We start from the raw sequence: 12,997 nt of genomic DNA on the forward strand, positions 1-12,997 counted from the left end.
GTATGGCTCTTGCCTTGCATGCAGTTCACCCAAGTTTGATTCTGAGCACCCCATATAGTCCCCAAGCCCTGAGTGCAGAACATAAGTACCTCCAGGTATGCTCCCTCCCTTAAAAAAAAAAGATACAGATAAATCCATGTTAAGGATATGCTAAAAAACAAAGGTGTTCCAGAAAGGCTCAAGCAGGTTTGCAAATGAATAGACTGTGTGGCAGCATGAGCCTGTGTAATTTAAGACCGGATCTACAGAGCACTTTCAAATCATCTATAGCAGTTTTTCTCAGACTTTCTCCAGCTGTGGCCCTTTTCCATCTTCTTGCCTTCCTATAATTCCCCCTGTTACCAATTGGCCCCCTATCTTGCAGTGACTCCCCATTTACATGATTTCCTCAGTGCCCCTTCTGGAACATCCTAGAGGTTAAGAATGCAAGCATTCTTAAACCTTTTCACACCAGCACAGGCCAGTGAGTTCACAGGGAAGTCCAGTGGTCGATAGGATCTTTCGTGTGAGTTTGCACTCCCACCAAACCATCTTCTACAGTTTGAACAATCTGTATGGGGTTCAATTTTTTCCCTTTGGGAGATGTTCAGCTCAGAGGTGAGGGCTTCCAGTTAGATACTGAATCAAGCACTTGGTTTGTCTATTAGTTCAATATCCTGGGTTTTCAACAAGAATTTAATATATTTAAGTAGACAGAGAGACCAGGGTCCATCATATTCAAACTATTTTAAGCAAAACTAAGAAACGGTCCACCCGGCTTTGGTGTCTCCCATGTCTTCCTTTGGACTCTCTAATTCCTCACTCCCCACCCAAATGCCAAGGCTTAAATTTACTTATCGTGGCTCAAGGGAATAAGTTTTACTCAGCCCTTGCTTCCCCTCATGCCACTGTTCCACCCTTTCTTCCATCCAGCTGTCAAACTGATGGGACTGTGTCATACCAACAGGTGAAATGGCTTGTGCAATGATGGTCCTAGGGGTATGCAAAGTCGATTTTGTTTGTTTGGGTTTGGAGGCCACATCCTGCAGTGCTCAGGAACTTCTCCCAGAGGGGTCACTCCAGGTAATGTTCACGGTACTATGCATTACCTGGGGTGAGGAAGAGGGGTGCCAGCAGTGGGCCACGTTTTGTGGTGCTTGAGGGGACCATATATTGCCAGAGATTGGAACCCAGGTCTCCTGCTTGAAAAGCATAAGGCTTTTAAAGCTGATCTTTTTTAAAGCATACTTTTTTCTGATTCTTTAAGTGACTTTCCTTCTCAGCCTCTTCTCAAATGTGTTCAGGTCTACTCTTGACTCTGTGCTTAGGGACTTCTCCTAGCAGAGGTCAGAGAGCCAACTGCAGTGCCAGAGATCAGACTGTGTTAGCTACGTGCAAGGCAAACACCTTACCCTCTCTATTAGCCCTGCAGCCTGTAGAATTGGTTATTTTTAATATCATTCATTCTGAAATGGTTCCCCTCTGCCTCTAAATCTGGATATTTCTGTCTTCGTTTAGGTTCTCCAACCCTCACTGTCTCCCCTCACTGATTCCCTATGGGTGCATCAGTATCTCAGAGACTGCAAAGAACAAGGCCTGATGTTAAGAAAATGAAAAGTTGGATATTGTTCAGAACTCTGATCATTGTACTTCCATAGAAGGTGAGGGCTGTATTTCACCAGAGTTCAGTAATCTCCTGGCACCAAGGCAACAACTCCAAATACACATCTTTGGTTTCTTATTCAAAGTAGTCTATTAACCAGCTGTGCTGTGATTTTATTTGGAAAACTCAATTCTGACAACAGACTGATTCTAAAAGAATACATTAACGCTAAGAAAAGGGCTCTAACTTCCTAAAATATCACGTTTGCCTTTGCCAATGTTTACACACACACATTCAAATAAATGCCCCCAAACCTGGAGGTGAGCTGTACAAAGATCATCCTGTACTGCAGATGAACACAGGCTGCTTTGTTCCCTGTAAACAAGGCAACTGGCTCTGTAAGCAGCGCTTGCCTTTCCCACACACAGACCCTTCTCTACCCGGCCCCTCCCCACTTTAAAATAGAAGCTCCTTCAGACCTCAAGTGAGGGCCCAAGTGAAAGTCCCTCCCACACATACCTAATCCCTCTGAAGGGGCCAACTCAGATCTTCCTGACCTAATAGGGTGTTCTGAACTGGGTGAGCTTGGGGCTTAAGGACCTCAAATCCCTGAGTCCTCGAAAACTAAAGGAGGGTTGGAGTAATAGATCCAGCGGGTCAGAGTGCTTGCCTTGATTGCGGCCCACCAGGGTTCAATCCCTGGGACCCCTTAGGGTCCTGCGAAATCCTGCCAGGAGTGATCCCTGAGCACAAAGCCAGGAGTAAGTCCCGAGCACCCCCGGGTGTGGCTTAGAAAATAAAATAAAAAATAAATGAATACAAGCAAAGGAAGAGTCCTAGGTTTTATTTTGAGGTCTGGGTCCAAGATAAGGCACAGCCAAGGACTGCCAAGGTGAGGGGGACAAGTCAAAGCTTTCTAACCTTTTGCAAGACGCCTAAAAACAGAGAAAGCCCCCACAAGCCGCCGCGAAGATGAGGCTTCCCATCAGCACACGTCCACACCCCGACATCCTTTCCGTACCCCCAGAATCTCGAGAGTTCGGAGGCAGACAAACCCTGCTCGCCCCGATTCTGCAGCCCCGGAAAGGAACCTCTGAGTGTCTACGTGCCGAACCCCACCTCCTCCCGCCCGCCCAGCTGCGCCCCGCGGCCGCTCCCACCCGCCCGGCCCCCGCGGAACCGCGAGCCGAGAGCGGTAGAGGGGGCGGCGCCGTGCTGGGGGAGACGGGAGGGCGGAGCCCCAACTTTCCTCCGAAGGCCAGGCCCGGGGCACGGCTCCGCCCCGTCCTGCAGCCAGGCCCCTCGGGCAGCCTGTCCGGCCCGTGCAGCTCGTCCCGTCCGTGCGTCCCGCTCGCTCGTCCGTCGCTCCGTCCGGTTCGTGCACGTCCGTCCCGCTCGCTCGTCCCGCTTGCCCGACGGCCCCGTCCTGCCCGCCGACATGGCCAAGCCCGTGACCGACCAGGAGAAGCGGCGGCAGATCAGCATCCGCGGCATCGTGGGAGTGGAGAACGTGGCCGAGCTGAAAAAGGGCTTCAACCGGCACCTGCACTTCACTCTGGTCAAGGACCGCAACGTGGCCACCCCCCGCGACTACTACTTCGCGCTGGCGCACACGGTGCGCGACCACCTGGTGGGGCGCTGGATCCGCACGCAGCAGCATTACTACGAAAAGTGCCCCAAGGTACCCCGCCCGGGCGCGGACGGCGTCTCTCTGTGCGTCCCCGAGAACCCCCGGGTCGCTCCCCAGCCGCGCTTCCAGGGGAGCCCCCTCCAGGAAGCCCACCCGTCGGGGAGACGGCGGCCGCGCCCGGGCCAAGGGGGACTCTCCTGTACTGGGTCTAGTCTCTAGTAGGGAAGTACACTCCATCAAGTCCAGGGAGACAGAAACGTGCCTAGAGGGCGGGTGAGCCATGCCACCAATCCCTACCACCCAGTGCAACTCCCCGCCACCTCCCCCCAGCCCCAAACCTCAGTGCAGGCTGGCGCTCCGGGACTGCCCGGTCTCCCTTGCCCATGCCTGCTAGGGACTCCTTTCAGGGTCTTGTAAGCAGCCGGGATCCGCTAGCCTTTAAGCGGGGAGGTGGGGGCGGGAGGTGCGCCTCCTGCGTACTTGCTCCACCAGAGATCTAGGCGCGAAAAGCCCAGCCTGAGTGGAGCCTGGCATATGCAGATCTAATGAGAGGTCACAAGAGTGGAGGGGATGGAGGGGATGGAGCAGGAAAGAAGAGTTGGAGACTGTGAGTCTAGATGGAGGGACGTGGTGGAGACTCCAGAGCTTCACAGAGGAGTGGGGGGCTAGGGGCAACCTGAGTGGCTCCTAGTAGCACCAGCTCCAGGCTGGCAGAATTGGAGGCCCATAAGGCCCAGCAGGTGCTGGACCTCAGCCATAACCCCTAGTTGCTGCAGAGGAAGGCTGTGCTTCCACCGTCTGACCCAGCCCCTCAGCAGAGCGGCTGGGAGAGAGGGCCCCAGGGTTCCTGGGGCAGAGAGAAGCTGTCAGCGCTTTGCGAGTGTGGGAAAGTGGGGTGGGGAGGATTGAGAGGCCCTGGCAGAGGGAGTGTGTTGTGCTCTGGGTGAGGGGTGAGGGGGAGAGGCCCCCTGGCTGGAGGAGGGAATGAGCCTTTCTTGGGAGAGGAAACTGGAAAGGCGGGTTGTTGGAGATCCGAGGTGGCATGTAAATACCAGGAGCTTTCTTCATTGGAACAGCGCGGAGAGTAGTGCAGACACCCAGGAGGCAAAATTCCCGAAGCAAAAGAAAACTTCTCATAGTTTTAAAAACTGCAGCGTCAACGAAACTTTTAAATGGAGAATGATGCCCTGGCCTAAGGCTCCAAGAAAGGGAGCAGCTGTGTTTTCTCAGCCTGGAGGTTGGGCCACACTCTGGCTCTGCACTCAGAGATCACACTTTAGAAAGGCTCAGAAGACCATAAGTGGTGCTGGGGATTAAATCCGGTAGGTCACGTAGAGCATGTGCAAGGCGCGCTCCTTATCTGCTATGTCTCAGGCTCAAAGTAACAACTATTTGGCCTTAGAGAACACTTTGTGCCTCTGCGTATTTACTGAATCTTCATTTGTCCAGAGCAGACGCTACTAAGCAAGCACACCAGATTGCCCCTGACCTGAAATTTTAATTTGTAAACTTTTGAGTTGGGGAGTGAGCTATAGAGCCATATTTTAGAACCACATCCCCATTTCCAGCCATTTCGCCCCTCTAACACTTTAGCACCATAGAATCCACTTTCCTGTGTTTTTCCCTCTGGCAGTTTGTCAGGTCTGTAGTGGTTTTTCTGGGTCCCTAGCATGTGTCTTTGCTGGGCCCACCCGTCCTCCTTAAATACGTGTGTAAATAAGCCAGATACTCTGACCTTGACATTCTGGGAACACCCGCAGAACCAGCAGGAGTGTTTAAGCTTCTCTCCTACCCCCATGGCCCTCCACCCCAGTACTCCAGTAAGTAACTGCCAATGAATTCCTCGTCTGGATCTCCATCTGAAGTCTTTCTCAAACTCTGTTCCCACCCTTCTCAGTGTTTGATGAGTGAGTGCATCTAGACCTCTCCCTTTTACCTCAAATTCAAATCATTCTCTCCCAAGCCTGCCTTCTCCACCTTCTGCGAAATCAATGGCATGTCAGTTACCCAGAGCAAAATTTGCCTCACCTTCCTCCTGTGTTCCCCATTCAACAGGTCGCCACCTTCTGCTGTTTCTGCCATATTCCTCCAAATTACCCACTTGCCACCATTCTCACCTCTAGGCCTCAGTGAACTCCTGGTCTATGAATACATTGCTTAGTTATTACCTGCTTCCTGCCACAGCTGGCTAGCAGACATGCTTGATTTGGCCAGCAAGATGAGAGCTCCGGGGCATGCCAATACTCCTTGTTGTTTTGTATGACCTCCAGTACAAATTTTCTTTCTCTGCTGACCTGGAGGCCTAGAGTTTTCAGCCAACTATGCTTTGTTATTATATGCCCCTTTGCTGCCAATAATAACAGTTATCAGACTTTTCAGGCCCTTCTTAGCCCAAGTAAACCAGTCTTCCCAGCTCATCTCCTGTTATTTTACCTTACTCGAAACCAAGGTGCTGGCCTGTCCATCCCTCTGCTCCTGGCCTGAGAGTACTTTCCCTTTCAGTCACTAAGCTCTCTCCCGCCTGTCCTGTAAGAACTGCCTCTGTTACCGCATTTTTCCAGAAGTATTTTGTCCTTGAGTAGTGCTACAATTATCTTTTAAACATTGTTTTTTAAAATCTCTTCTTTAAGTCTTTAAAGAATGTTCACTTTTGAATATAATATTAGTAGTTTGTATATATAATTTACAAAGTACATTAAAAAATCCTCAATTTTTTTTTCTCAGAGACCACTGACTAAAAGAATGGGCAAGACTAGTGATTAAGGTCTTCCTCTATCCTCCCAATATAAGTTAGGTTACCACACATTTTTTAAAAAGGTTATTTATGGGGGCTGGAGCGATAGCACAGTGGGTAGGGCATTTGCCTTACATGTGACCGATCCGGGTTCGATTCCCAGCATCCCATATGGTTCCCTGAGCACCACCAGGAGTAATTCCTGAGTGCAGAGCCAGGAGTAACTCCTGTACATTGCCAGGTGTGACCCAAAAAGAAAAAAAATAAAACGGTTATTTATGAAAAAATAGGAACTTGCCTTAAACACCCGTTCTTATAAAGTCTGTCATGTGACCGGTATTCTGTATTGCTTAATTTTGAGCAACAGCATTTCTTAACAACCTTGAAATGCCTTAAAATGTCTAAGTCCATGTTAATTTGGAATAACTAAATCAACACATTTAAGACAGATAAAATCATTACTGAATGTAAGTAATTCTTCACAGCAGCAAGAATTGTGTGTGTCTGTCTACACATATGTTGCGTGCACATATGTATGTCTACATATGCTGTGTTTGCAACCAAGCTTCTTATAGATCACTAAAAAGTAAAAATTCAGTGTGTACTGTTCATCTTACAGAGATCCTGAAAATGCATAGAAAAGAATGGGGGGGAAATGGCCCTAATATTACACAAATGGGTGTTTGTGGCTTGAGCTTCTCCTTTCTGTGATATTCCATCCTCCTTTACAGGGGCCTGCCAAGGGTGTAGGGAGCATCATGCATCTCTTTGACATGTATCTGTCTCTGGAAAGAGATTTTTTTTCCCAACTGACACAAAGTAGCTGATAAGCTGATGAGGTTCCGAATAATAGCATGTAGATATTTAAGCAAATTCGACAGGTATGATATATGATCTCCCACGCCACCACTAGCATTGGCCAGGAGTGATCCCTGAGCTCAGAGCTTCACTTCACAACAGATGTAAGTCTTGGACACTGCTGAATATGGCCCAGTATCCATAGTATGTATCTAAATTACTTAAGTATCTAAATTACTTGGATCAAAGTCACAGTGATGTGTTTTGGAAAATAGTGCTAAGTGACCTGCTAAGATACAGATGTTGACTCTCTCTGTGAAGATTTTTAAAATCATTGTTTTATAAAAATAGTAAAATTTCTAAATCAACATTTTCATATATTTCAAGTATATTTACATATCTAGTAGGTATACTTATAGATATTTAATATATTAAACTATGTTGGGCTGGAGCGATAGCACAGTGGTTGGGCGTTCGCCTTGCACTCGGCCAACCCGAGTTCAATTCCTCCGCCCCTCTCGGAGAGCCAGGCAAGCTACGGAGAGTATGGTGCCCACGCGGCAGAGCCTGGCAAGCTACCCGTGCATATTGGATATGCCAAAAACAGTAACAATAAATCTCTCAATGAGAGATGTTACTGGTGCCCGCTCAAACAAATCGATGAGCAACGGGATGACAGTAACTGACTAAACTATGTTAATTTTTATATTTTAGACGTAATCAAATTCTTTTTGATTTCTTCTTTTCCTTTGAGAAATGGGAGATTCTCTAAAACTTTAGTTTATATTATGCATTTAGAGATTTTGTTTTGTGTTCATGGGAGGAAGCAAATACTGGTAAGGAAGCTAAGGTATTGTGAAAGGAAATAACGACATTCCTCACTGATCCTGGGTTTTGGCTTATTTTTATTTTTAATTTTTTAGTTAACAGTACCTGTCTTTTTTTGTTTTGTTTTGCTTTGCTTTTTCGGTCACACACAGCGATGCACAGGGGTTACTCCTGGCTTTGCACTCAGAAATCACCCCTGGCGGTGCTCGGGGACCATATGGGATGCTGAGAATCGAACCTGGGTCGGCCACATGCAAGGCAAATGCCCTACCCACTGTGCTATCGCTCCAGCCCCAACAGTACTTGTCTTTTTAAAAGTTTTAGGCAACCTGATCTTTGCACTGCTCATTTCAACTCTTGTGTTTACCTGGCTCTTACAGCGTCCAAGGAACACAATTTTTAAGTTGACAGAGAATTTCCCATTCACCTGTAAATCTCACATAGCCTTTTGTTATTGCTAATTCGAAAATTTGCTAGAATAATTTTAACTCTAATACAATTTGTAGTATTATGAGTCAGGAGGAATAATTTCTAGTCATTAAGAGTACTCTAAGAAAGTGAATTTTTGTATTTCTTGAAGGACATGAGAGGGTCACAGCCACCCCAATAGATTCTCATCCTGTAACATTTTACAGAAGACTTATGAGCTATGACACTCTAACTTTGTCCAAAACTACACCTAATTTATGAGGTATATAAGCAGGAAATGCAAGACACAAAATATTAACTCTGATTGGAAGGGTGAATGCTTCTCCCCTATCCACCTTACCACTACCCTATCTCCCCTGGAGCTGAAATAAACTCAGCTTCCCCCAAAATGTGGTATAAAATGGTTTTCCTAGTGCCAATTGTCAGTTGTGCTTTTATTTAGCCATTGATAAATCTATAAGAATCACATTGGAACTTGTGTTAAAGTAAACCCACTTGCGTGCTTTGTATTGGTGACCTTATGTTTTGTTTTGTTTTATTTTGCTAAGTAAAACTGGATTCAGATTTAGCATGACTTCTTCTTTCTTTGTTTCAGAGGGTTTATTACCTCTCTTTGGAATTTTACATGGGTCGAGCATTACAGAACACCATGATCAACCTTGGCCTGCAGAATGCCTGTGATGAGGCCATTTACCAGGTACATTGTTTCTGTTGCTCTCTCATTCACACCTCTTAAATCTCAAGTTCAATCAGATTCACAAAGTTTACTTGGGGCTTCTGTCTCCATTTTCCAAATGATCCAAGTTTGAGTTCTATTTGTATAAGGTTTGTATAAGTTCTATTTGTAAATTCCATCATTCTATAATCTTTTTTTTTTTTTTTTTGCTTTTTGGGTCACACCTGGTGATGCACAGGGGTTACTCCTGGATCTGCACTCAGGAATTACCCCTGGCCGTGCTCAGGGGACCATATGGGATACTGGGATTTGAACCCGGGTTGGCCGCGTGCAAGGCAAACGCCTTACCCGCTGTGCTATCTCTCCAGCCCCGATTTCTATAATCTTTATTGCTTAAGAAGACATAAAAACATTTCCTCCTTAAATGAGAAATCTCTCTGTATATTTGTTTTTAAGAACATATTTAACTATTTTTTAACATATTTAACTATTCAACATATTTAACTCTTTAACATACTATTTAACTATTTAACATACTAAATATTATTTAACATATTCAACATATTTAACTATTTCTTCCCCTAAGCTTTAGGTATTTTCTTTCCAAAGCCAAATAGTCCTTTTAGATATGGTTGAAAAAGACAAATGGGTATTTGCAAAGACATATTCTAAATAGGACACTACCCTCTTGCTTACTTTCCTTAGTGTGGGATTATTGCCAAAATGTGGTCAGCTGCTTGTCACTGAGAACTTGTTTCCTTGTTACAGGTTAAGTTTTTGTTTTCTATGGGAAAACCACTGCACTCCTCTCCACTCTCCTTTTCCCCCCAAATATCAGCTAAAAATTGCTATGTTCTGAACTAGTAATTAATGAGGTAGAATGAAGAGACCCAGTCATACTTGTTCAGAGTTTATTTTCAGACTTTAAATTTTTAAATAATAAATATTAATGTTAGCAGGTGATTTGCACAAGGACCCCAGTAAACACAAGTCACAAGGAGCAAATCTGAAATTTGTGTACAGAACTAGTTCATTGTTGAACTCCTAGAAGATTTAGCACTCCAGACTTGTATGAGAAAGCATCTTTTGGTCTAAAGTAGAGATCAAAATAAGTGATTTCATAGAAGTTGGGTCATGAGCTTCAAACACAGTTATGCATATGTTCTCAAATATGTAAAATATGCTTCCATCTTTAATGATGCCTGGTTTCATAAATCGCATCACTCTCATATCTTACAAGATTCAGTTTCCAACTGACCGTTGTGAACCAAGGGTGGAATAGATTATTATCTAGTCAACACAGGACAGGCCATTTCATTTATCTAGCCATCAACTTCTTCTTTGTAAAAGAACAAAGTGAACTTCAGGCTGCAGAATGCTGAGATGAGTTTATGCTATGCCGTGGGGCTCTGGCTGTGCTGAGAGCTGGCTGGCAACAAATCCCACTCAACCCCATGATCACAGATGCCATTCTCCACCTGCGCTCCTGTGCTCTTTCCCATGTCTGGGGGAAGTGGAGAATTTTAGCCCCACCCAGGAAGCCCAGGGCTAAGGTGTCCCTGTCCCTTCCTGCTATCCAGCTGCACATCTCATGGGCAGTGACTCACTAACTGGCTAGGGGTTAATAACCATTGACCCTTCTGAGTAAATATGTTCTGTTCATAAAAAGATGAACTTTAGTCCATCCCAGAAAGTCTGACCTTACACCTTTTGATAATTTTTAAAATCTTTCAGCCCAGTTAGTGTTCACTCGGGACTGAACAATTTCTGAGGTTTTTCCACAGCAGCATGAAATATAATGTTAAAAAGTGGTAATAACTAACAAAAAAATGGTAATAACTAACCATCATAACACATAAGGAATGTGTGACCAGGAGTAATTCTAATAGCTTTGTTTATATAATCTTTTAAAACAAAGCAACCCTAAGTTATATAGGTACAGTTATGCTTTTTTATTTAACTGCAAGAGATGAGACATGAAGATATTTAGTAGCTTGCCTGGGATCCCATAACTAAGACATAAATGTATATAATGGATATTTGGAGCCCATGTCCTTCTCCAAGTTTTGGCTGTGCCAGCTCCTACCGTCTGTAGTCACCAGCCTCTGTAATGGATAATGGAAGCAAAACCACACTGCAGAGAAACTTACAGGATCCAGTACCCAAATAAAACTGGTGCCAGAGCTTCAGGAGGTACCTGTGCTCCCCCAAATGGCCACATTGGTATCCCTATTGAATGTTGTTTTCTTTCATCACCAGCTTGGACTGGACATTGAAGAGTTAGAAGAAGTTGAAGAAGATGCTGGGCTTGGCAATGGTGGTCTTGGAAGGCTTGCTGGTAAGTGGCACTGTGAGCATACTCCATTCCCCCGCCAAGGATGCCTTCTCAGATGCCACACACACCATGCCTACAAAATCCAGATGAACTTGCCGATCAGAATGCTGTGTGTGACCTGATTATAACTTGGTTTTGAGTTTGCACTGTGGCTTGATCAGTTCCAAAGAAAGAGTCAAAAAAAGGAAGTTGAACAAGAGAAGCATTGCTTAAAGCCCACTTAAGCAGATCTTTCCTGTGTACTTAAGGTTTCCACAGTGGCCCTTTCACTTCACTGCTGTTTGTTAGAGCTGCTCAATGTGTGCTTGTGTGGTGTAACATGAGTTAGTTGACCATTGTCTTACCTTGTGCACTTGACAACTTATTTCGTGATAGGCTTGAGGTAGTGATACACATGTTTTTATTATGAGTATAATTTTGTTCACTAATAGCTATTATTGTTTGGATGCAATCTGAGTTCTTTGCCTTATCTGAGAAATTATTTTTTAGCAAATATAGAGGAAAGCACTAAGAACATAATAATACGTTGGGGTTAGTGGATAAGGTGCTGGCCTTACACACAGCCAGCCCAAGTTCAATCTTTGGCACCTCCAAGAGTGATCTCTGCATGTAAAAGCAGTAGTAAACCCTGAGTACTTCTGGGTGTGACCAAAAAAAGGGCAAAAATAATCCAAATATATATATAATACAAATTTCATTAAACTAGAAATATGCATCTTTGTGACCAAGCAATCTACTTGCTGATATAGACCCTCAAGGCAACACTTGAACATGTGTATAAGGGAGCATGAGGGAAAAATAATTGTGCAGTATTGATTATAGAGGCAAAATAATGTTCTGATGTCCATTGATAAGAGACTGAGTAAATAGGTTGTGGAATATCCATGCTGTAGAATAATATGTAGCAACTGAAAAGAATAAAGTTGATGTACATGTACTTCTCTAGGTAACCTTCCACAGGGAAGCCAAAAACAAATATTAGGAAACAAGTTACATTAAAAATACATTCAGGGTCCAGATGAGATAGCAGTATGGTCCTCCAATCCCTGAGTGCAGAGCCAGAAGTAAGCCCTGAGCATCGCAGGGTGTGGCCAAAAAACCAAAACCAAGACCAACAACAATGACAACAACAGCAACAAAAAATATTCAATACGATACTATTTACACATGTTTCAAAAATTATTATATTTTATGAAGGTTGGAGAGATAGCTCAAAAGGCTGACAGGAGACACCAAGTCAGACCCCTGGTAACACATGTCCCCACCACCCCCAGTACTGCTAGGTGTATTCCTTGTGGCACCCAGAACTTCTGGGCTGGAGCAGCATCGTATCACTGGACAGTTCCACCCAGTTGGCCAATTATTGCTAGGAGTGGTCTCTGGGCCTATGAGCATTGCTTGGGAGGCCCCCAAAGTCAATATTTTCTGTATGTATATAAATAAACCCACAAAAATGCCTGGAATTTTTGTGGGACACTAAACTGCCCTTGGTGATCTTCCCTAAAGAAATGTACAGAATTGGGGATGGCCAAAGAAGGAGATATTAGCCCTATCTCTAATGGTTTGCTTTTTTACAAGTTCAAGGTATTGTGTCTTACTTGCAAAATTTAAATACTATAATAAAAATGTACTCACATACATATATTTATCAGGTGGTACTCTATGAAAAGTATTTCTTCCTTCCAGAAACAGTTCTAAAATCAATTTTACAAGGACTTCCAGGTTACTAGATACCCCTTTTCACATGTTTCACATTATTTGATCCTGCGTGCGCTTTAACATGGCCACTAGTCAAAGAAAATGCTGTCTTTGGGTGTTTGTTAGCTGGTGAAGTAAAATATCAGGTGATTTGATTCTTGCGTGGGAAAGAAAGTCAAACAAATCTGTGACATGCACATCTCAGAATGACAGCCAGCTCCCTGCCTCTTAGGTAAAGCCCAGACCTGCCATATTTGTTGTCTCATTCAGCCCTTCTATATCACGAC

The 12,997-nt window shown here is 44.6% G+C and overlaps 1 protein-coding gene across 3 annotated transcripts in view; it reads left to right on the forward strand.

The window, feature by feature from the left end:
* The first annotated feature begins 2,755 nt into the window (after nucleotides 1-2,755).
* PYGL (glycogen phosphorylase L) overlaps nucleotides 2,756-12,997 on the forward strand; it is a 44,037-nt gene continuing 33,795 nt past the window's right edge. For all 3 annotated transcript variants that reach the window (XM_055131370.1, XM_055131371.1, XM_004601732.3), the window contains exons 1-3: nucleotides 2,756-3,263; nucleotides 8,597-8,698; nucleotides 10,937-11,015. In XM_055131370.1, coding sequence (XP_054987345.1) covers nucleotides 3,021-3,263; nucleotides 8,597-8,698; nucleotides 10,937-11,015 — 424 coding nt within the window. In that variant the 5' untranslated portion in view covers nucleotides 2,756-3,020. The remainder of the gene's footprint in view (nucleotides 3,264-8,596; nucleotides 8,699-10,936; nucleotides 11,016-12,997) is intronic.

This window comes from Sorex araneus, chromosome 3, assembly GCF_027595985.1.
Source record: "Sorex araneus isolate mSorAra2 chromosome 3, mSorAra2.pri, whole genome shotgun sequence".
NCBI lineage: Eukaryota > Metazoa > Chordata > Mammalia > Eulipotyphla > Soricidae > Sorex > Sorex araneus.